General features: G+C 40.9%; 1 protein-coding gene across 10 annotated transcripts in view; it reads left to right on the top strand.

Annotated features, from left to right (window-relative positions):
* SYNE3 (spectrin repeat containing nuclear envelope family member 3) overlaps positions 1 to 24,919 on the top strand; it is a 78,417-nt gene that overhangs the window by 34,508 nt on the left and 18,990 nt on the right. For 7 of the 10 annotated variants that reach the window (XM_074868706.1, XM_074868705.1, XM_074868708.1 and 4 more), the window contains 13 exons: positions 1,018 to 1,179; positions 1,922 to 2,266; positions 3,433 to 3,569; positions 5,542 to 5,689; positions 6,440 to 6,622; positions 6,886 to 7,029; positions 8,025 to 8,159; positions 9,125 to 9,286; positions 10,003 to 10,166; positions 11,112 to 11,235; positions 11,411 to 11,566; positions 12,184 to 12,333; positions 13,929 to 13,967. In XM_074868706.1, the coding sequence (XP_074724807.1) occupies positions 1,018 to 1,179; positions 1,922 to 2,266; positions 3,433 to 3,569; positions 5,542 to 5,689; positions 6,440 to 6,622; positions 6,886 to 7,029; positions 8,025 to 8,159; positions 9,125 to 9,286; positions 10,003 to 10,166; positions 11,112 to 11,235; positions 11,411 to 11,566; positions 12,184 to 12,333; positions 13,929 to 13,967 (2,049 nt within the window). Of the gene's footprint in view, positions 1 to 1,017; positions 1,180 to 1,921; positions 2,267 to 3,432; positions 3,570 to 5,541; positions 5,690 to 6,439; positions 6,623 to 6,885; positions 7,030 to 8,024; positions 8,160 to 9,124; positions 9,287 to 9,880; positions 9,977 to 10,002; positions 10,167 to 11,111; positions 11,236 to 11,410; positions 11,567 to 12,183; positions 12,334 to 13,928; positions 13,968 to 24,919 lie in introns of those variants that run through there. The other 3 variants (XM_074868707.1, XM_074868712.1, XM_074868713.1) reach the window with 3 other exon arrangements.

The raw sequence follows: 24,919 nt of genomic DNA, 5'->3' as shown, positions 1-24,919 counted from the left end.
AATTCAGCCTGATGTCTATGACAGCAAAGTCTTTCAAGGGTGCTGCAAGCACTAAATGGATTGCAGAAGGAACAATTTTTTTCTAACGTAGCCATAGTGTACCTCAATTGCTCTCCATGCCAACTGGTGAAGGGCAAGAAAAAATCAGTCTGACTTTTTAGGAAATAATACTTAGGTTGGACATTATGATATTATGATATTATACTAGTGAAACAACAGAGCAGGATTCCTCATGATTCGTGTAAAATTTCCTTCAGCAAGACCTAAACTTCAGCTGACAAAAAGGGTAGTCTGAGCAAATGCGATTCTGCCTTGTTGTGAGGAGTGCCAGACTGGATCAGCGGGGAGCAACTCATGATGTGCAGGACTCTGTGCAGGGATTGTTGGTTACAGGGTGCACACACAATAACTCAGAAAATGAAGCCTGTTCCCCATAGGCTTAAATTTGATTCCAAGGTCTGTGATACCACCACAGGATAGTTTGTGATCTGATAGTTAAATAAGTATTAAAGTTCCCGGGCTACATGATTGAAGGTGATGGTCCCTTTCTATACAGCCTGCTTAAATAATGAACGCTCTCAAACAATTTGCATGCCCCTAGCACAGTCCCTCTTATTCTCATTTTCAGATAGGCAAAGTCAATCTGCTGTGTGCTCATCTTTATTTTAACCAGCATAGGGAACATAACTGCTTGTCTCCCACATTAAAACCAGAAACAAACTTCTGTCTCTTTTTCTAATGAGAGAATAGGAAGTTTTGGAAATGAGAGGCTAAAAATTCACCTGAGAGGACCTTGCAGTTTTTCTCCTCACAGACCTGCATCACGACCCAGATGGGCACAAGCCTTTATGTACTTTTGTGTTCTGTTTCTTGAGGTGAACTGTGAATTCCTGTGGAGGCCAAGTGCTATCGGGGCTCGCAGACAGGGACTCTTGTTTATAAATTCTGGGTTACAGTGTAAAGGAAAAAGAGCCAGATAAGCACTGTCCTCACTGCTTCTGATGTCTCTTGTTACAGAGGAGAGTGGAACTGCTTGAAAAGATAACCAAGGAACATGAGCAGTACAGCGCTAACGTCAACCAGTTTCAATCATGGCTGAATGGTGTGACAGAAAGATTAAACTGCTGCATTGGAGAAGCAACCAAGTCTTCAACAGAGGACAAGTTAAAGGCACTGAAGGTCCTTAAACGATACAATTCTAATAAGGAGCTAGGATTGTGTGTTCTTCATGCCTGTATATGATTCTCAAACCACACAAGGGTGTACTTGAGAAAAGAATTGCACAAAGTAAGGTGGTGATTGTAATATGGACTAGGGGAGAAGAGTTGTATCAGGTCCTAAAGCTGTTAGTACATATGGTTCTCCCAGCTGTGGCGTGAGTCACAGGCTCGTCTGTTTTGTTTTTCTTAAAGCCTGATCCCCTACGGTTATGTGATTCTTTGAGAATCTTGCCCTTTAAACTTGTTTAAATGAATGATATTTGGTAAACATGATCCAGCTAGAGCCTGAAAGCTCACAGGGTTTGAGAGTTTAGAGCTGCTGATAAAAATACCATTGTTGAGAACAGTATCCAGTATTTTGGTGCCACTGCTTAAACTATTTAGCTTTAAATCTCTCAGAGATCTGACTATTAGTATTTCTTAGTGCCTGCAGCTTCTGTTTTCTTTGGCAGAGACCTCAGGTGACAAGCATTTGTGAAAATCAAGCCAATATTTTCAGAATCATGGCAGTTAGTATGACTCAGAAGGCAGTTAAATTACCAACCCTGGCTTCTGATCCTTTGAAAAAAGACATACTTTGAAATAAGAAGTGAAGAACAAAATATGTATAACCAGGAGAGGTGGTCTTTTTTCCTACTGCTTTCAGCTTTTCCCCAACTTCCCATTCCTGCCGCTCATCTTTATTTAACTCCTTCCTGCAGGAAATTGCCAAAAACATTAGGAGTGGTGGAAAGAAATGGAAGCACCTTGAAAATCAGAGTGCAGAGGTGATTCAGAATACCTCCCCACTCGGAGCTGAGAGAATGAAGGATGAACTCGAAAAGCTAAGAAAAGCCTTGGAGAAGTTGAAACTGCTGAGTAAGGAGGAGGAGGAGAGATTGCTCAAGATCCAGCAGTCAGAAAGTGCCTATGAGTCTCAGGCCAGACAATTAGAAGCAGGCATCCAGGAGTTGAGAAAAGATTTACAGAGACTAGAAAATGACCTAGACCCTGGTGAAGGTGGAAAGACTGAAGATGACTTTGTAACTCTGTGGAGAAAATGCAATGTAAGTTGTTACACTTTGTATGCCTAAAACCAGCAGGATCAAGTGCAGTCATAGATTGAACATGCATAGTCACATCCAACAGGTGCCTGTCCCATTGGTTAAAGGTGACAAGTATGAGTATGAGTGTGTTTGAAACAGACTGAGGAAAATGTGAATAGTAACAATGGAGTCAACTGTTCTAACCTTTATCTCACTCTGCACAGAGGGAGTAGGGTTGGAGGATGTGTTGGAGTTTGTGTCTTGAGTTCAAAGAGACCATATGCAAAAAGAGCACGATACAGAGCAAACACCAGTTTGCTCTACTTAAAAAGAAGCAGAAAAATAATGCCTCACTATATATACAAATACATACATACATACACATACACACACAAATACACATATTTCTGGGGTATCTGGTAAGGCCATTTCTATATTATAGCCTTCATCTGTGTAAGGTGGGTACCTGTATTACTTTACCAGCAGAGACATCTTCATTCCGAAGAAGTCCCAAGTTTGTAGCAATCTAGTATTTACACCAAAATCAGTATGTTGCAAAAATCAGTGCAAAAAGTTTGTCACACATAAAGTAGATAAGAATCTTTACCACTCATTTCCTCTTGAGGGCTGGTTTTGCATTTATTATTTCTTCTCAAAATGTCTTCATTGCTATTTGTATGTCTAGGACTTAGCAGCTAGCTGGGAAAAGTATATGCAAAAAGGATCCATAAAATACAGACCGGTTCAATCCAGCTATATTTGCATGTTTTTTCTCTTGTTTTTGTTTCCCCACGTCACCCTAGAATTAACATTCTGCATATATGAGTCTTTGAGAAAGATCTGTTCATGCAAACAGACACAGTTAAGACTGCTCCAAAAATGCATCTCATGTTATATACTGCAGTCAGTGAACTGAAACTGGGCCTGTTTGTGATTCACTCTGTTCAAACAGAGAACCCTGCAGATCAGATGCAGTGGCTAGGCAGTGTGAAGAGAGGAGAGAGCCTGCAGGAACAAAACTGTTCCTGAGAATGATGTCTGCCTTAGCAAAGTCCATATTCCTTACAACCAGGAAAAAAGGCAGCAGAAAGGGGACTTGTGAATACCCTGAGAGACAGCCTTACCTCTTCATTTCATGTGCCAGATACTACCTAAGGTGTGATCTGTTCCTTACTTTTATGATTAAGGCAATGAGAGCATCTCTGGCTGCAGAAGAGTCCAAGGTTGAGAGGCTGAAGGTTCAGCTTAAGGAACTGCTACGGTTTTCTCAAGATGTGCAGCCACACGCTGAGAGTGTTGTCTCTGCAATACAGCAGTATCAAAGGTAGTGGGAAGTCTGATTATGCCGGGGGGGCGTGGGGGGAATCTTCTTTCAGACATTGAAGGGATTAACAGGGGCCTAAAACAAAAGTGATATGCCATCCGATTGTAGGTGATGGGTAGAAAACAAAGGCTTTTGCTAATTACATCCACATTTCAGTAAACCTGTAATTTTAGACATTTGCTAGGAGCTGTAGGCTGCTGGCCATTTTCAAGCAATGATCTTGCATCATTAGTGTTGTGTGTGGTTTGAAGAAAATTAGATTGTTGGCAGCTAATTTGATCTTCTTAGCATTTTATAATAATAATTTATGTATTTTGCTTGCCTTTCATGACAGCAACTAGAAAATCAGGACAGGAGCTGTAGTAGTAAACGGTTCAGAAGAATTACGGCCCTCCCTTGTTGAGTTTGTTGTGGTGACTCATCAGCCTTAGCAATTATTTGGCAGAGTTTATTCCCCTTCTCCTGGCGGCATGGATGCATAATCCTGTTTTCAACTTGCCTTGGGTTGGAAACTCTGAAAGTTTAGCCTCTCCCCAGACTTCAGTGTTTCCGTTTCCAGGCTGCCTGGAATCAGGAAGTAAAGAAGCTGCAGCAAATTTTGCAAACTAGAAGGAAGGATCTTTTTTTTAAGGAAAAAGAAAGGTCAGTTTTTTTACTGTATCCGAGCTTATTTTCCTCTGTCCAGTGCACAGTATGCTGTGCTGCTGGAAGGGTTATAGGTCATTAAGGGAAAGGATTTCAGTTTAAAAACTTAACAAGTAAACAATGTCGAAAGAGAAGCAGAGAAGGCAGGGAACTTGCCTCCGAGTAGAAAATGGCAGCTGCCCTTTGCCAGCTTCTCTCCAAAGCTGCTTTGCGAAGTCTGGCAGCCTCACGCTGAGCCTGGCAGGGGCAGCAGAGCAAATGGCAAAGGACATGTAATATCAGAACTCTCTATTTGCGGAGCTTTTGGCCCCTGCAAGCTTGCCTTTGTCTAGCTCTGTAAGGTCCCAGTGACACAGGTAAGATTATTGTTTCTGTTTTTATAGAAAGGCAGTATTAATCTTGGTTGGCATTGCTCTTGCCTGCCTGTCTTGTGAATTTGCAGGATACTGTTCCCATATGAACATACATTTTGGGCTGCATTCTGCCATATCAAATAGGATTTTGCAAACTGGGAGGTCAGGAAAGCTGAGAAAAACAGGAGACAGCTGCATGGGGTGTGTCTCTGCTAGGCCTTGTTACTCAGCTGTATTTTGGATAAACCTTTGTAAAAGAAGCCTAGATATTTAATGAATGTGTGCCGATTTTTTTTTTTTTTTCAGTATATGCACTCACATGAATATATAGCTGTGCATGTGTGTGTATACATATATCTAAAATACAAAGCTTTTATCAGAATCACTTCTATATATTAATATAAATACAAGTGGTTCTACAAAATTTTAAAATTTATATCTGAAAAAATAGGTATTTTTCTCTTTTTCTAGATAACATAGGGTGGTCAAAGATTTCTTAATGTAATTTTTGTGATCAAAGATTTCTTAATGTAATTTTTTAAAGGAACAAAGACTCAATAATTTGTAAAACAATACAGGCAACTGCAGTTAAATTCTAGACACTCTTGGCTTGTTCCTCCCATCAGTCAGTGAGACTGCTCCAATAATATGATTCGTTAAATCATGCTGGTGATAGCAGCCAAGATCACATACAAGGAGAGACTGCTGGCTTCTAGGAAGGCACAGTAATTCCTGATACACAGTTGCACAAGAGACAAATGTGTTTTACAGCGTCTAAATAAAGTTTTGTCGGATGTCTGACTGACAGAGCAGCTGTCAGCACGCAGCACCAGGCTCAGACAGTAAAAAAGACTGAGGCTTTTGTGTTGGATAGAGTTTACACACAAATATTGTGTTAATTCATGCCTTGAATAGGATGTTTGGACTTGAATTTCTTTGTAATCCTTCTCTCGGCTGTCACTTTAACCTTGCAGTGTTAGAGGCAAGACATCTAAAATGAGCACTGATACAGAAACCCAACTGAGAAGACTCTTCCAAAATCCCCTGCAAGATTTTGAACAGTGGAAGCCATCAGTCCAGATGCTCCTGGAGACTCCGGAGCCAGAGCTGGCTCACATTGAGGTAGCAAACCTGTTACTAAGTTCAGACACTGATACTTGGTTTGTGTTTGCCCAAGTGATACCAGCAGCTGCCTGCATACAGCTGCCACACAGCAGCAGCTGGAAGGGCCTTTCCAGTATGGCAGGAAACTCCACAGTGTGGAGGTTAATACTTAGCTCTAGCTGTAGCACAATGTCTTACTTTCTGCCCTCCATTTGGTTAACTGGAGTTGTCAACTGAATAGGCTGACTTAAGATGCTACATACCTTTAACAATAATGATAATATTGTTTAGCATTAGCCCAGATCTCCACTTCATAGTGAGTAGTAATGTAGTTGTGGGATTTTAATGCATGGTTTCTGCACGTGCCCAGCAAGGTGTGTTTGTTACTTTGTCATCCCTGTGATCTCCAGAATAAATGTGTCTGTGAACAGGGATGGAGTTTATCCTTGGGATGAGCATTCAAGCTGTCCTTTCTGTTGGTTGTTTAGGCCTCTCCTCTGCACAGACAACTCTTTCCATAGTACAGCTTTCCTCTATTTCTGTTCACAAAATGGATGCAGCCCTGGTGCTTCTAACATTATCAGGAAGACTTTTCCTTTAACTGGGCGCTGTCCAGGTACCTTCTGTTACCCCTTTGTCAGCCCAGCATGCTGTTTTTATCTGACTTTGTCATACCGCTTTGGTTGTGTGATTTGTGTGAGGATAGTATGGTTATATGATTTTTATTTTTTTTGGTGTGATTTCACTGGAAGAATTTTCCTCCTTTAGACTGCTCTAGCTGAAAGCTCCCAGTTCAAAGAGAAGTTGATGACATTACAGATGAAGAAAGATTTGCTAAACAATGTCCTTGGTGAGGAAAGAGCGAAGTCTTTCCTGCAAGAAGTAGCTCAAGCTTCAAAGGAGAGAGAAATTCTACACAGAAGTCTGCTGCAAAGCAAGAGCAAAGTCCAGGTGAGCTTCAAAGCCCATATATAGTTTTTGCCTGTGACAATGATCAATCTTTTACTAAGCCAGTTTTATAGATATAAATTTAGTACTAATGAGCTATGCCAGATCCCTTTTTCTAGGTTGATCAAATATGGAAATAAATTTGTGGTCTGTTGCATAATGTAGCTTGGTGTTTGTTCTGACTGTGAACTGGACATTGAGAAAAGATAATGCCAAGGGATATATGTGGAATGCTGGATCTTTTTTCTTCTTCTTTCTCCATCTAGAATTTGATATCGCAACATAAGGACTTTGATGCTGGTTTTGCACCTTTGCAGAAGAAATTATCTGCCATCAAAGCCGAATTAGATCTAGAGAAGGAACCGCGACCTGACCTCTTGGGTAAAAAGACACAACTCCAGAGACTCCAGGTACCTTACAGTAATTTGACCGTGATAGCCTCAGTTAATTGTGGTTCTGTTCATTCATATTTTATTAGCATTAGGTACGCAGTACCTTGTCCTCTCAATTGGTTGTGTTAGATAATTTCATTTGGTTCAGTTATAGCATGGAGTAGATGAAATTGAAGCAATGCAGTCGAAGAACTGGCAAACTGGGCTTGAGAGAAGGAACAAGAAGCTGGAAGCTGTTGGTGCCACACCTTCTTGGGCTAGTTTTATTGCTAAAGAAAATGTATCCTGATACCTCCCACTAGGAGTGAAACTGCACAAGATAACTTGAACCAATCTAACTCCCTTCAAAAGCAGGGAGTTCCCATTGTCCCACCTCCTTCTGCATTCCTCCCCCCCCCCCCCCCCCCCTTTCCTGCTCTTCCCCTTGTCACAGCTTTGACACATGCTGGATTTACCCCACAGGCTAATTCAGCTGGCCAAGATAAGAAAAAATAATCAGCATAAAAAGATGATAATTTTCGACTAGGTAGTGTTTTGAGCTGGTTCAGCAAAGGGTCCAACATACAGTAGAGCCTGCTCAAGGCACTACAGTGGGACGGCAGAGGGGAGAGAAGGGCAGGAGGAGAAGGGAGGGGATGTGACTCTTCCTTTTTGCCATGGTGAGCTATGATGATTCAGGTATATGGTGCCACTTCACCCTTGGTGACCACAGGGGTGTTATCACCATAGTTCTTTGCAGCACTTAGCTAATTATTCTATGTCTCCTGTGGCAGCTTCTCAGCAACTTGTCTTCTTTGTTATCAACTGGTAACATGTAAGAACATCCAACCATTTATTTCAGAAACATTTACTTCTAGACATCAAAAAAAATATTTTCTTAATGACAGTGATTGTTCCTTTTTTTTTTTTTTTTCCCCTCACAGTCAAATGAAACTACTTTTAGTGTATGTTTTGTGGAGGTCCTTGCCACATCTAGCACATTACCCATATGGAATCTGTCTTTTCCTCTGCAGATGATGCAAGATGACTTGTCAGAGCTTATGATTCAAATGGAGGAGGTAGAGAAGCTTGTTCAGTCAAATACCACACACAGGCATGAAATGAATCAACTTTCATCTGACTCTCAAGCCCTGAAGAGATCATTGGAGGTAACATAAAGAAGAGTTTTTAGTTGCCTGAGGAGTTGTCAGTTCCCACTATTTAAAAATATTTTAAAAAATCTTTGAGCACACGAGATTATATGCTTTGAGTGACAGATACTTTCATTTCAGGGGAAGAAGGCATGAATTCTTATGACTTTGATAACTCTTCTAGGATTCTCTGATTATCTGTAATGTGATTTCCCTTTGGGATAGGATACCATCCACGCAGATTTTATATCTATATAAATTGTTTCTGGAGTGGGCCTGAGATTTCTGACCAAAAGACCTCATATTATCGTGGAGGTGCTTGGACTTCTTCACAGATTCCTGGATAGTGTTTTTGTATCAAACTATTTGGTTTTTTTATAGCTTTGTGACAAAAAAGTTAATGAGAGAAAAGTGTTGCAATTGCATAATTACTTATTTTGACCTGAGGCATTTTGTAGCTTGTAAACATAGCTATAAAAGGACCTTCCAAAGCAGTCTCAGATGAAGAGCTTATAAAATTACCTTAGTTATGCAGGTCACCATAAAAATATGTATGATTAAGTGTTACCCTAATATGCACTGTGAAATTCTAGTTTCAATCTCAGTAATTCCATTTATTGCTGAACTGGACTCTTGCCAAAAAGGTTTGTACAGTCATTTCTGATTCAGGGAGTATAAGATGTATTTAATATTGACTGGGGTATAAAAACCCCCACCGTATTATTTATTCTGTTTCAGCTGAAAAGGAAGGAAGCTATTCTAGTGCTTAATGCCCCCCCATGTGGTTGAATTCAGGCCTGCAGGAGCTTGTAGGTGTTTTCTATGCCACTGATTCTAAAGGATAAAGTTTTTTGTGTCTCATTAACAGCTGTTTTTTTCCTTTTTGCCCATGAGATTCTGTGCCAGTAATCACAATGTTAGATCCGGTAATGAAACTGCTTTTTGTCTGTGTTTAGTTGCTAACATATTTTTATCATTTGTAGGTGATGATTCAGCAGAGTGAAGAGCACGTTCAGAAGCATTGGACATATAATGACAAGCTCTCTGACCTCCAGCAATGGATCACAGTAACCACGGAGAAGATTGACTCCTACCAGGGTGCTGATGGAGAGCAGAACACCGAGGGCAGGGTGGCAGACCTTGAGGTGAGAAAATCATCTTAGTCTAAGATGTTAATTACTCACTTTGCAGCATTCAGGCATTAAGGGCAGGGGTTTTCTAGTGAGGGTTTCCTGATTGGGGAGAGTAATGATGGTTTGTTCCTCCTGCGATAACTGTTGGTTGCTGCTCCCTCCCTGCTTTGCCCTGTGCTGTGGGATGTGGAGCTAAGTAAAAGACAGGAACAGTGAGAAATGGGTAAGAACTGTTGAGATGGATAAAGTATTATCAAAAGATAGGTGGTTTGAAAAAGAGTTCCTCCTGCTGGGGTGATCTCTGTGGACAATACCTACCTTTGCCTATATATGTACTCATCAATACACTGAACATTATTACCCTGTTAGCTAACCCTATTCCGTGTTGAACTGAGCCGTTCCACAGCTGCTAGCTTTTCCCCATGTAGCAATACTTTACATGCTAGATTCACTCTGGCAGGTTACTGCAGCTGGCAGCTTTTGCCTTCATACAGGAAACCAAGATATCTCATAAGAAGGCTACAGGAGGGGTGCATTGACAGCTTGCACTCTTTAAGTTTTGCTATCTCTTTGCAAGTATCCACAGCATTTTTTTTTTCCCGCTAGGTATTTTCTAGCTAGTGCCAACAGAATCAGCATAGTCCTGGACTGAATATGGCCTTCAGTCTGACATAGCCTCTGCTTTACCCAGGATACCTAGAAGTAACTGTAAGGGCTGTACATTTCAGAGATGGCTAGCTGAGTTTCCAGATAAGGAGATCCAGCTGTACCTTGTGGAAGCTCATGGCCAGCTGCTCATGGAGAATTCTTCCCCAGAGGAGACTGCCCATGTCCAGGCAGAACTGGATCAGCTGAAGGAGTCATGGATGTCACTGAAGGAGATGGCAGCTGGGTAAGTGTTCATGTACATCTTTCTCATGTCCCTTCAAGGGGATGCTCTTTGCTGCTATATGACCAGACACACTTGATGCTTTATGCTCTGTGCTCTGAAAGTCAAGAGCTATGTTACAATGCTAGGAGCAAGATGAGATTTTATTCAGTCATTTGTAAGCTGGAAATCATTACTTTTAAGAAAACCATTTTAGAGAATCCGGGGACCAGAGTAGCCTGTGAAGCTGCCTTTACCTCGTGGTTGGAGAACAGGCAGTATCTCCTTAGGACCTGAATCACCCTTCTACTGCCAGTCCGTATCAGGAAATAGGACATAGGCTGGGTGACTTCTGCTGTTCTGCCTCACCTTCCTGTTCTCCTTGCTGTCTGATCTGGAGATACCGCCAAGGAGGCTATATCTGCACTGGGTTTTGTGCCTTGTGCAAGCCTGCAAGAGTATGAATAGCTAAAATCCTCTCTTAGCTGACGATGTGGGCTTAATTTATTTTGCCCTCACTGTGCATTGTCAAACTGCTGCTCATATTTTCGAGTCTGTATTAAAATTTAATACTGTGTGGGTATATTCATACATAGTGTCAGAATAGGCATAAAAATTGAATGACTAAATTGAGGAAGGCTTGATTATACTGCCTGCTGTTACCAGACTGGAAGGTATATTGTCAAGGTAGGATTTCTTTTGGTCACTCACTCCCCTGAATAAAAGAAGCCAAAATACTTGGAAATGTTAGAACTAGAGGACTGTGCTGCTTTGAGACACTCCTGTCTTGATCTTACTTTGTTAAAAAGATGTTGGAAATAACTTGTAACAGTACTATTAATAGTAATAATAGTATAATAATAATAGTGCTATTTCACCAGAGGTGTCCCCCATAGCCCTGGTCAAATTGTGGATGTCTCATCATTAGATGTTTCACTGAACTGATGTCTTCGGTTTTGTGTTTTCAAGTCTTCTCAAAAAGTGGCAGTTAAATAGACCAGTGGCTGACAAGAAGAAAAGAGCATTTGTGGACAGCAGATGGATGTCTGGACCTGCCTTCCATCTTTTAGACGTAGAGCCCAACCATAAGCAGGTGAGAGGGGGACTCTGTATCTGCCATCGTATTAGCTTCACAAGAACAATTTTATTGGCTTCATCTGATACTATGGGTTACAAGGTTGGAGGTTAAGATCTTGCAATCAGGGCTTCAGAGGAAACATCTGACACAACAGTAAGGGCTTTTTTGTTCCTGTTGTTCTGTAACCTAGGAGAGGATAGGAGAAGGGCAAAATACGAGCAGCCACTTGAAGCTCCTACGTGACTTTGAAGAGTGGTTACAAGGAGAAAACACCAAACTGACCAAAATTGTTGCTGTGACTTCATCTTCCACAGAGGAAATTAAGGCACGTCAGAGCAAACTGGAGGTTAGTTTTCAGGGAATGAAGATGGAGACAAAGATTGCAGTAAGTGCAAATTCTTTCAGAATTAAAAAGAAAAACAAACACCCCCAACCAACCAACAACAAAACAAACCAAAAAAACCCTAACATTCAAACACTACGCTCTTGGCTTTAGGAGACTCTAGAGTAGATGAAGCTCGGGAATTTAGGACAAATATTTCACCCATTCTACTAAGAAAGGTCTGCTAGAGCTGGAGTGATAGAAGGGAAGGGAGCAGCCTGGCATCTAGCTGTTGGACTGGACTTTTCCAGTGTGGTATGGCAAAGGTGTTCATTAAAAGAAGCTGATAAAAATCACTGTCTGGTATTTGGCCTCACTCTTTCTCTTTCTGTTGAATATAGCCAGATGCAATGACAATGGATGCTGTAAGAAAATGAACAAACAGAAATATCCAAGGCTACAGGAGTCCTGTGGATGAGTGGACCCTTTTATATCATTTCAGGCCAAAAAAGTGATAACAAATAGTCTATTCCAGACTACCTAGTAGTTTGATTTAGTACCACTGTTCTTTCGAATGCTAGGTTTAAAAAGTGGGGCCTTCTTGAATTTTGAGTTGCTGCTGACTTTGTCTTTGCCTGCAGGAGCTGCAATCTCATGTGCCTTATGGTCAGCGTCTCTTTGAGGACCTTCTTCATCTTCATCCTGTCGTTGGAAACTCTGAAGATCTGGAGGACCTGCGGTACCGATGGATGCTCTACAAATCTAAACTGAAAGAGTCCATGAGTTCACCGGTAGGTGACAGCACTCAATTCACAGTTGCTGATCTCTGCCATTGCTCTTTTAGGCTGCTTCACATTGCTAGTCATAATTCAACAGTAGATGTGTGTGTGTCTGCTTAATTAAAACCTCCGTAATGTAAATGCCATCAAAGACAGAACAAACATAGCAATGTTTTAAACTGAAAGAGGGTAGATTTAGATTAGATATAAAGAAGAAATTCTTTCCTGTGAGCGTGGTGAGACAGTGGAACAGGTTGCCAAGACAAGCTGTGGCTGCCCCCTCCCTGGCAGTGTTCCAGGCCAGGTCGGACGGGGTTTGAGCACCCTGGTCTAGTGGAAGGTGTCCCTGCCCATGGCAGGGGGGTTGGAACTAGGTGGTCTTTAAGGTCCCTTCCAATCCAAACCATTCTATGATTCTATGTAGTTATAAATACAAACACAAATATTCTTGCATTAAAATAAGAGTTGTACGCTATCTTTTTCCTTTTGTAAGCAATGCTCAGAATATTTCTTAAAATGATTCAAAACAGAATGACAATTTGCTGTTGTCAAAGGTGCATGCAGTTGGGAACTGTGAGATGTTTGTGTGTGTGAATATTTTGGATATACACACAGTTCTGGGCGCATGGATTTTTAGGGTTTTTTTTGCTTTCTCCACACGACTTTCTTCATTGTATTATTTTTTGATAGTTCCTGCAGTAAGAATATGTTTACTGTTCATTATTTGTGTCTCCTGCTGTGAGACAGGGTGATTAGAATAGCCACTGACTGAACTAATTCAGAAAGTAACTGTGCACAGAAGGACCTAGTCCTTTTTGAAATTGTCTTTATGTGCTAAGGATTTGGAATGAAATAAAGAGGAAGTATTTTAATGCACGAACCAAATGATTAAAGAAGTTAACAAGTTGTTAGATATAAGACATGCTAAAGGATGACAGAATTCATCCCCATATATAAGATATTCCAGGGCATGCTAAAGGTATTCCCATGTTCTTAGTGTAAACATACATAATTAAGATTTTTCTAGTTTAACTACTTACATTATGGGTTCAACTTCAAGATACCTTAATTGGAGGATTAGACTGCAGGTGTGCATTTGGTACTTTCTGTATGCAAGTGCTTTGGAAGGTATCTGAACTCCACCTAAAATTTGAGGTACCTGAAAATTTTCTCATTTAGGAAACCTTGTCTTCAAATCCAAGCTTACTTAGAATACTGTAGAGTGCATGGAAGGTAAGCATGACCTCTATTAATAAAGAGTTTATTTCTAAGAATTGTTTGCCATTGATTGTAATGAGTTATGCTTTGTTGACCAAAACCTTGTGTAAGCAAGCATGAATACAGTCAATAGGTGTCAGTAAAGTCAAAGCTATTGCTGGGAGAACTGCTCATCTGATTCAAATGGTCAAGAACCTGAAAACATATCAGCTTTCTGCCTAATGTGTGTTTAAAAGCTCATTAAAAAAAAATCTCCTACTGGTTCACTCTATCCAGGTGACCATGAATTTGAAAGAAACATCCCCTGTGAAGTGAATACTCATTTATAGGCTCCAGTCTCCACTGGGATCTTAAGTTCATGCTGCCTTTTTCTTTTTTCTTTTAAACAGAGTCCTGGATCTTCAGAAGAACCAGACACATTCAGAAAGGTATGACAGTTTCCTATCATTAAGCTAAAAAATGTTTAATCAGACATTTTGCAGATAATTATTTTAAATTAAACTTTTCTAAATATTATTGAGATTAATTTGCTTATTAAGAGCCTCTCTTAAAGAAGTTTATTTTCTCCAGATTTTAAAAGGAAAAATATTACAGAGTTTTAACTCTTGAGATATGCTTACTGTATCTCTAGAAGCTAAATATCCATCTCCTAGGAAAGCAGGGGAACTGGTTTTTAACATCTACATGCTATATGAACTTAATTAATTTTTCAAAAGAGACAAAGGAAGAGGCCAAATCTCTCTAAAGGATTTAGGAGCCAAGTCCCTAAAATAATTTTGAAAATGGACTTCTAATTCTTTAGGCACTTCTGAAAAAAATTGCTCTGGGTCATTCAGCCAATCTTCTTCCTAATGCAGAACAACACAGAAAGTCAAGAGTTTTGTCTCATGTTATTAGACTAGTCGTTATTCTAAGCAGCAGAATTCCTCCTATGAAGGATTTTCTTTTGGAAGTGATGACATAAGAAACAGAAGCAGTACAGGAGACGATAAGGAGAAGCTTAAAGAAAACAAAACACTGCCAGTTTCTTGTTAAACCCGAACAGCATTTCTGATCCCATTTTCATAAAGTCAGCAAGTTTTTCTGTTGACCTGAGCAGTGTTGAACTGAGTCTTTTCTTTTTGTCACAATTTGCTTTGTTTACAGACACTGTTAGCTTCTACTTTGTACTGTGATCTCACTTTCGGTTTGTTTTCAGAAGGAATAGAATAAGGCTTTATTTGCCCAACACAAAGTAGATTGGATGAATAACATGTTGCAGGAACATAATTGCATAATCACCTTAAGGTAAATCAAACCCTTGATTTCTCCAGTTGCAACGTCTCTTTAGAAGAGACCGATGTTTAAAGGGTGCAGTACAGTGCGCTTCTGGTATGGCCAGAAATCAATTTCCTCATTCCAATGACATATTCCTCTGGTACTCCACATTTGAGTAACGTCTCCAGTATTTTTCCCCAGTGGAATACCGACCAATTTAAGGTAGTTTTCACACATCCCCTGAAGAGTTTTGGCCGCAGTTCACCCTTCCTGAAAACCCCCAAAGAGTTTCTGTTGTTGCCTGTCTGGCTCAGCATTTGGTACTGTTGGTCATCCAGTAAAGTCACCAGAGTTTTTCAGGCTGGAAAAACAATATGACACTTTAATACTTGGTGTAGAGGCAGCCAAACACTTAGTAGCGCTGCTTTTCCCTAGAAGAGGCCTAAAGGGATATTCTGGAAGACCAACCATGGAATTCTCTGCTTTTGCGTCGATTGTAGGGGAAGACAAAACAAAAAGTCTAGGCATAAGCACATCTCCACTGCACAATTAGATATAATTTTTTAATTCATCTGTCCCACCTGTCTCAGAGTAGGTGGTATTTATTCTTCCTTAACTTCTCCCAAGGAAACAAGTCTTCAGTTAATTTTCAAGGATATTGGAATAACATAATGGCAAGCAGCGAACGTTTGTCAATTAGGCCTACAGGAAGAGCACAATATAAAGCATTCTATGAGTTTTTAATAGCTACTGAACACAAACAAAGAGAAACAGCTCAGGAAGGAATGAAGAACTGAAATACCTCATAAGCATGAAGGAAATGGCTCCCATTGCACCAAGTGATTTGCAGTTTCCCTTCAGCCAGTACAAATGTTGCAGTAATTTACACCTTGCTCACTTCAGTGTGATTTTACTGACTTCAGAGCATTCATTCCCTATTTAAACAGTGTCACTACAATGAGAATCCAAGTGTTGTAAGCAGAGGTGTCTTTTTTCCATTCAGGCTAAGGCTTTTGTCAGGGTGTGAGCCTGTGGTGCCATAAGATTGTTGAGCACAGAAAATAATGTTGATCCCTTTTGGGTGCGTTGCTGTTCAGGCTGAGAGAAGAGGAAAAGCAAACTAACTGCAGAATTCGTGGCTTTACGGTTTCTTTTAAATTCAGATTTAACACCTAAAGTGTGGCTAGAAATTCCAGAAGGATTAGGGAGAATATTTTTGTATGATATGAATATCCTTTCAAAACCCTGATGAAGGAAACGAACTACCGCAGAAAGTACACATGATTGGGGGCTGCATCACTGTACTTGCAACATCCAGTGAGTCTGCATGCAATGGGATCAGGTTATCTAATTTGTCAGCTCCCTCATGATTTTGGGTCACATAAAATCAGCAGAGGTGAGAGAATTTCAGCTATTTTTGGACTGATGTCTGCTCTCTGCAACAGAAGGTCCCCGGTGACTCTGCTTGTCTCTCCTGTTTGAACTGTGAATATTTTGCAGCAGCAGCAGATCAACCTGGAGAAGGGAAAGACCCAGCTGCAACCAGTCTCATTCCATTACCTTCTGTTTTTATTCCGTTTCTAGCTTGCATCACCAAATGTTGGGCAGAATAGAGCCTGCTCCATGTATATTAATGTGCTTTTTTTTCTGATCATTCATCCTTTGCTGAGGGCATGCCCCCTAGCCACTGGTGCCCTTAGGAACAGTATGGGCTAATGATTGTGATGTGAGCAACTTCTTGTTGATTAACAAAAAACAGTTGCAGGAAATTGCACTGGCTGCAGTGAATTTTTAGCAGGTGCCAGTGACAGGGCAATGTAGATGGATATTTCTGCAGGGCACCTAGCACACTCAAAGACATAATCAAGCAAATGCTCAATAACTATGATAAATGTTACTTTCAAAGGTTGGCTCCCAGCTACCTGAAAATAGTCCATGAGCATTCTTAGCATAAATAGGAAGTCAAAGGCTCATTATTTACGGGTCTAGGTAGCACTGTTTGATTTATTTTCTTGAGTGCTCAGAGTAATTACACTTCCTTGCTAAACAAATGATTCTGGCTTTATTGTTTGTACAAACAAAATAGTTGGGATTCATTACATCAGTGGTCAGCTAATTGCTTCCTTTGAGATTCTGCTAAGAGTAATCTCCTATAACACAGAAGGAATGTGTAATTTAATCTTACTTAGAGACACCATTGATCAGGAGTCAATCAAATTAATGCAGTCATTCAGGAAACTGTGCAAAGCAAGAGCTGCCATAGCTTGCTAGAAGGAAAACAGTAATGCACTCTGCTCTGCCCAGGTGCAGGTATGACAAGAATTCTTCATGGCAGAAAGTCACATTACAAAAATGCACAGCATCGTGTGTACATGCCTGTGTTAGTGGTGCCTCTCTATTGAAAGTACATGGCCCGTTTGTCTTCCTGAAGTCCTGCTGTGTGCTAGCCACTTGGAGTCTTCTGTACAATTACATTCTTAGTAAAATGGAAAAGACTCATTAAAAGGTATCTTTCCCTCAGTTTTCAATATCTGTTTTATAGATATAGAGAATATGTCTTCGTATTTTTCCCATCACAGAGCCTATAAACCTGTGCCTACCTGCTTTAGAAATTACACCATGGTCCAAACACAGGAAGAAGGGCATCTTACCATTCAAAAATAGCAGATAGACTTATTTTCCCTCAGCAGTGATGTTTGTTCAGAAAGGAAACTTAGGCAAAAAAATAGAAAGCTGAAGAATCCTGGCTGCCTCTTCCTAACTCTGACCTACTGTTAAGTATTCTGTGACAGACAGCATCATCCCCTTACTTCTGCAGCAGGCCCACGAGCTTCCCTTCACGTTACTGCACCTGTGAGACTGCCTGCCTGTCTGCTCTTCTTTCTGTAGGTTTCGTGTTGTTTACCAGTCTACGTTACAGCTTTCCCAAATGCTAGAAAACAGGGACTCTTTGTTTGTCTTTTATCTGGTTCTGCCACTTCTATGCCTTGCCAATGCTCTTCCTCTACAGCAGTGCTGGTGCAAGATGGAGAAGACATCTTGCTTCCCAGGACACCTTGTTACTTTCTGTTAACGTGGTATTAGCTAGGTATGTGGTTGGTGGTCCCTCCTTTTTTTGTTGAAAAGATGCATCCTTTAGTAGCCTACCATGTTGTGAAGTATTTGCAGATTTTCACCAAGGAGATACCTTAGAATGATTTTTCTCAGCAGATAGTTTTACCTCCTAATTAAAAGGTAACAAGAGAGAGATTTGTTGACCAATAGCAGAATGAAACAGATTTCCAGTATATACTTGAAAAATGTTTTAACACTACTGTAAGAAGCACGGTAGGCAATAATCTTGTAATCAATACTTCAAATTGTATATTATTTAAATAAAATGCAAATCATATTCAAATTACATATGGTGACTGCTGAAGTTTAAGAAAAGTTTAATCTTGACTTTAGAGAAGTCACTGGTAAAGCAGCTGGAAACATACATTGTTGACGCGATAAACCAGCTTTTGGTATCAGTAGCTTCTCCTACAGGTTCCAGAACATGTCTTTGTTTCAGTTTTTTTTCTTTCTATGTCAAATTTAATTAGTTAACTTCAAATTGCAAGGCTGAGTGGAAGCTGGAAATTGGGAGAAGTTGTTTTACTTCTCTGCTTTCCTGAGTAAATGTACAACACTGGTGTCTTCTACTAAATTTCAGATACATGGACTGAAAAGTCATCCAGCTACTAGCTGCCGGTAACTCTTCTTCTAAAAGTAGTGCAGCATTGCTCTTAAGTAGAAAATATATTTATTGGGATAAATTGCATTGCTTATGAGTGTATTAAAGCTGGTAGAGTATTCCTGTGTTTTTAATTGAATTCAGTTAAATTCAGTGAGCAGCTCAGCCCCTCACAGCTGCTCACTCTCCCCACAGTGGGATGTGGGGGAGAAGTGGTAGGGTAAAAGTGAGAAAACTTGTGGGTTGAGATAAAGGCAGTTTAGTAAGTAAAAGAAGGAAACAAAACCAAGGAAAGCAAGTGATATAAAAAACCCCCAGTGGCTCATCACCAGCAAACCAATGCCCAACCAGTCCCCAAGTAACAGCATCCTTGGTAAAACTCACACTCACACATCCCCAACCCCCCGACCCCAATTTTTTTTTTATGAGCATAATGCCATATGGTATGGAATATCTCTTTGGTCAGCTGGGGTCAGCTGTCCCAGCTGTGTCCCCTCCCAACATCTTGTGCACCCGTGCCAGCCTCCTCACTGGTGGGGTGGGGTGAGAAGCAGAAAGGGCCTTAACTCAGTGTTAGCACTGCTCAGCAAGAACTAAAACATGGGTGTGTTATCAACACTTTTTCATCACAAATCCAAAACATAGCTCCATACAAGCTACACTTGAAGAAAGCTAACTATCCCAGCCAAAACCAGTACAACTGGTTTAAAAACCTCTTACCCTCTTCTGAACCTTTTGTAAATACTTCACTTATGACACTTAAGAAACTAAGAGTAACTCATTGCCTGCTGTTGGATATGAAAATGTGCTTCAAAATTACCTCACTGGAAGTTTGACTTTTCATTTTCTTGTAACATGGAAGTACGATATTTTTAGCTACCCATCCTACCTACCACTTTACTAATCTTCCACAGTACTTCCTAACTTTTATCACATATCAAACACTTTCCAGATGAAAGTTGTTTCCACTACTTATGTGCTAAAGATGTGATTTTTTTTCTGCTTGCTTAGGCCTGGAGAATTCTAGAAATCAGTGCTACTTTAACAGGTCAGGCTGTAGCCCTTGTCCTGTGGCATGCTTCTCCTAAAAGCATGTCATGTTGTATATGCACACAGAAGCTAACCTTTATAAATCCGTTTGTGTCACAGTAGCATATGGCACAGTATTTAAGTTCTAAGTGACTTTGCAGCAGAAAGTCTGAAGTATCTGCCATATGTGACTGCTGAAATCTCAGATACAAACTCCTGGCTTTTCCTTGTTTTCTGTTTCTTTTAAATGAAACCTTCATCAAAGATTCTAGTTTATCATCCAGCCATGTTGAGGTACTCCAGAATCTGCCCTAAGGGAGAAAACAAAGCCTGTAATTTGCCAGTATACTTACTTATTTATGTACATACACTTATGCTCTCCAGAATTGAAAAGAACGTTAAGGTTGCAAAGTCAAGCAATCTGAAGATAGAAAATGTCAGAGCTAAAATTGCTTGTGTGACCTCAGTTAACCTCCCTTCAGCACATTCATTCTGGTAGCTCTTTATGAGATGGAGAATGATAAGCACAGGACTCAGAAGAGTCCCAACCATCCTTACTCATTCCTTGCTGCCGGTTGCCTAACCTGGGAAGTGTTTGCATTTAGGAAAGTACAGTTCTGAACCCAGTGGCTCACTGTCCTTTTGCAGAGGCCACATAAACTCTGACTGACAGTAATCAACTCTTAATTGCTGCTGTGGTGTATAGGAATGAGCCACAGCTTTGCCCAAGAGCATGTTGGATGCTCAGTTCTATGGCAACAGTAGTGACCAGCTCCCCCAGATTATTTCGCTTTTGAAAAGACCAGCTGTGATTTGCAGTATGTTGCTTATCTTAGAGAGGGATGCTCGTGGCTCTGAGTTGAGAACTGATGAGGAGCCCAGCTCCAAACTATCTCACATTGAGGTAAAAACCCAATTTGCTTTAGTTTGAGAGAGCAGCCTGTGCTTCTCCTGGAACTGATCTCTTGTTGGCAATAACCTGCCTCTGTGAGTGGCAACTGAATTAGTACCCAGTGGGATCTCAAGTGGCAGAAGTCCAGGGCCTCTCAGAACCAAAATATCACTCATAAGGCTTTACCGAAAAAAGTGATGATGCTTGATGATGGCATGCTCCTATTCAGAATTAAAGGGACGTATGGTAAGCTGCTGTTGCAGCCTTCCTGGCAGCTCTGTTTATTCTCAGAGGAATAATGAAGTGGTAGAATTCATACCTATGTAGGTGATTCTTTCCAAGGCCTGTCTGTTCTTCCTATTAAGGTGCACTTCCTCTGTCCCTATTGCTATAGTTTAAGCCCATTATGTTGTGATCTTCCCACTGTGGAGAGAGGCCTGAATTCATCCTGCCTAAGCATTTAACTCAGGGGTTTACAAAATCATGCATGGTGCAGAGAGTATAGACGCGGGTTGACTCTCCATCTCTTCCACAAGAAAGAACTAGGGGTCAGGTTCAAAGCTAACAAAAGGATTTGTTCTCCATGCCAGTTGGTTGACCTGTGGAACAGCTTACTAAAGGATATTGGGGACTTTGTGTAGTTTGTATAGGTGCAAGAGGAAACTAGACAAGTGTCTGGAAGAAAGATTCACTGAGCGTTGACTAGACGGACAAGCTACATCAGGCTCAGGAAGCTGCCTGAGATGGAAGCAATTAGAGGCTGAGAATATTAAGGAGAAAATATTTATGCTTGCTTTAGTACCTACGCATCTGTGCCGACTGCTGTAGAACACAGGATACTTGGACTGGGTACAGCACTGGTATGAAGCAGCATGGCTGCTGGGGTCTTTGTATAGTGTCTGTCAGACACTGTGGCATTGGGCCCTTTATCCATGGAGAGAGCAGGAGTTTTCAGGCAGCAGTGCATTTCCCAGGATAGTCTCTCAGTGAAATGCTCTAAGGTAAGAGGAATGATTTCAGACTAAATTTCTTTCTCTGCTGGATCACTGATTCAGTGGTGCAGGTATGATTTTTGTCAGGCATGCTGGTGACATACAAGCAGCAGCAAAAACGCACTAATGAGCATGGCATAAGATGTTATATTCCTCTGCTCCCTCAAATAGCAAGATTAACTGTGTGTTTTCATATATCCTGGAATGTGGTCAATAGCAAACCAGGGAGTGCACTGATTTTTAGTAAAACACTTCAGCAGCTTACACAGGAATATTATGTAGCAAGTTCTAAAGTGCTTTTCTGCTGTTTCCCATCCAAGTGATTTTTCATGGTGCATTTGGTAAGGAGTTATTAACTGCAAACAGATTTAAGTGCTGAGGACTCCCTAGATCTAAACCAATGCTTGTCATTCAAACGCCCCAACATGAATCAAGTACAAATGTGAATGTTCACAGCCAGTGCAGTTCATTTGGTAACAAGCATGCATTTAGCATTACACAAAACACAGCCGTCTACCCCTTGACAGTCCTTGCTTGTCCTGGTATTTTGAGGGAGAAGGGGGAGGACATTTATCCTTGATGGTGAACTTTAAAAGTATATTTTCTTTTTAAATGTCAACCTATTCCTTTTCCATGTGTGTTTCAAAAATGTCTCTGACACTTTGGCTCAATACCCAGGTATTCCAGCTGTTATTCTAAGATGGTGGAAATTAAAGTTCTGTTGACTTCACTGGAGCTTTGCCAGTTTTCCTCAGAGGAAGATTTGATTTCAGAATATTTTGTGGAGCCTAGATCTGACACACGCACTGCAGGCACTGTGGGTGCTGGGTAGTAGCTGTACTGATGCCAGTAGCTGGAGTGATTGGGGAAGGGGAATTCCAGTCTGTAGCAAGGGTTGTGGTTCCCACCTTTGATCTCATATGGAAATCAAATGTTCAAACTCTCTTTTGCAAAGGTAAGACTGTGTCAGACTGTCCTTTTCTAACCCAGAATGATGTGCTAAAGGGTTTGGAGTGTGGTCCTGACTCCAAGTAGATTTGTACAGCCCTGATCACTCTTGAGCCCAGCAGAGCAGAGGTTTGAACCTCATCCTCCTGAATTCTCTATTGGTGCCATAGTCTCAGGTCATCACAGCCTGAAAGCATCTCTCTCACAGCACAGACCTAAAGAAGCCTTGACATAGTCTTACTAAAATTGAAGTGCTGCTTTTTTCACACTTGGAGAAGGAGTCACTGCCCAAAACCTTGCCTGCTTTTTCCAACTGTATCATCTCCCTATTAAAAGTTACTGTGTCTCCTTCAAAATTTTCTATCCTTTAACACCTCTAGTAGTACTACCACCAAAGAAAAAAAAAAATCATATCACCAATTGTTCCAACAAGCACAAAGCCACAGAACTAATGTAGGTTTCATGTATACAAGAATCTGGGCATATAAGTAATTAATCCATTTGTAAGGGTATCTGCTGAACTCTCTGAATAAGTAGTTCGCAATCCTGACTTTATTTAGTTGTCTCTGTGCGTAATCCTGCTGCAGACGCTGAAGTTAATGGTAAATCTCCCATGGATTTCAGTGTGTGCAGGTTGGGGCCCTCATATATTAAGGGTTTATCATTGCAAATTTGCTGAAAGCACCAAACCCTTAGAGCTCCTGTGTGCCTCCTCTTCAGTCCTGCAGAGACATCATAATACCATGTTTGTGACAGCAGAGTCATTCCCATGGCAACAAATGGAGTCAGAAATGCAAGATTCTGACCTTGCTGTGTGATCAAACAAAACAGAGAAGCTGAGCAGCAAAGGCAAAAGTTCATCAAACACAAATGCCTATAAACCCAGCAAGCAGGTGGGAGAGAAGCGACAGATAAAGAAAAAATATTTCTCCTTCTCTGAAGTTCTGCCCCCAGGCAAATGACCCTCCACAGATTTTTCTAATGTTAGGGTCTGCTATGATTAGCCTGAGTGTCTTACCCTGCAGAAAGCTCCAAGGAGAGCAAATGATAGTGTTAATAAAGCCATTTCACATTAATTCTTTCTGGAGGATGAGCTTTGAAAAGCAATACTATTTTAAAGCTCCTTCCAGTAGATCTAAAAACAAGGCACTTTTAATAAATAACATTTCAACCTCATCCCATTTCTTAGAGTTGCATTAATAGTCTTTGCTTTAGAGATCAGGACAAAGTTAGTGACCTCTAAATCAAATGCTGGATTGGTAAAAGAATTGGGGTAGGAACAACATGAGTGGCTAGTTGGCAGTGTGGTCATCATAGGAAGGCAACGACAAACCTGAGCGACCATAAGACACCTGCTCCCTGGGCTGTGGCAGGAACAGAGATGAGGCACAACTGGAAAAGCTCACTATTTCCCACCAGTTCATAGGCAGAAGGAGATAACTGGGAAGACAGGTGTTCCAGCTGGTCTGGCAATGAAAGAATAGTTTCAGATTGAAGTAGCTTTCAAAAGCAGTGCTAAAGGATTGACAGCTGTAAAGCAAAAGCTTTAGATGCTGCTAGGAACACTAGCAGTCCTTCTCCCAACTGTGTCAGTGAGGGGTAGAGTTTGTGAGACTTCCAGATATAATGAACTATTGAACAGTCAGTCACAAGATCTTATCCGTTAACAACATCAGCATTAAGTCTTATTATGTCTTAGTGGTTTGAATTGTCCCAAGGCAAAGGTAACTCTATCTGATCTTCCACGAACAGAACTAAATCTGTTAACACATACAAACTTGTCATGGCTTCACCTGGAAAGGGCTTTTTTCCTTATACATGGGACACAATAATAAATGTATTTGTCATATTTCTGCATGTTATGGATGCAATTGAGAATTAAGAAGCGGTCAATGAAAACAGAGGGTGTCAGTGACAGTCCATTGGTTTATACTGATTATACCAAGGAGTGACTGTTTCATAGCATTACAGAGACAAGTCCAGAAAGCTCTGACCAAGAGTTGTGGCTGCTGCCTTTATGCATAACGGTTTTAGCATTGACTATAAACACAGAAGTCCTGCAGGTTTTGTTCAGCCCATAGGCTGATGAAATCCAGGGGAAATGAATGATTTCAGGTCAGGACTCCAGGACTAGAGAAGGGAAAGTCCCATTAGTACAGCTACTTATGCTTAGTGCTTTGACTGGTGTTTGAGAACAGGTCGCAGTAGGAGCAGATGACTCCTGTGGTGCAGCCAGGTTGGTGAACCTTTGGTTTTGTGGGTACCCAGGGAAGTTGCCCAGTGGTGCTTAAAGTCAGAGTCCCACTTACACCTTGACATGTACTCATTGCCCACTAACCACTGACAGTTCCAGTGTCCAGGGACCTACCTGAATTTTCATTGGCCTCAGTGAGCGATTTATAACTCAGATACTGCAGGCCAGCTGTTGCTCTGCTGCCTTTACATCTGCTGACAGTAATTAAATCTCATCGGCCATTCACTATAATGGAAGCAAACCAACTACAACAGAAGAAGGATTTCACAGCACAACTGTCTCATGATCTGTAA

Source organism: Strix uralensis, chromosome 4 (genome assembly GCF_047716275.1).
Source record: "Strix uralensis isolate ZFMK-TIS-50842 chromosome 4, bStrUra1, whole genome shotgun sequence".
NCBI lineage: Eukaryota > Metazoa > Chordata > Aves > Strigiformes > Strigidae > Strix > Strix uralensis.
Note: the sequence above shows the minus strand (reverse complement) of the source record. Positions and strands in the feature narration are given on the sequence as shown.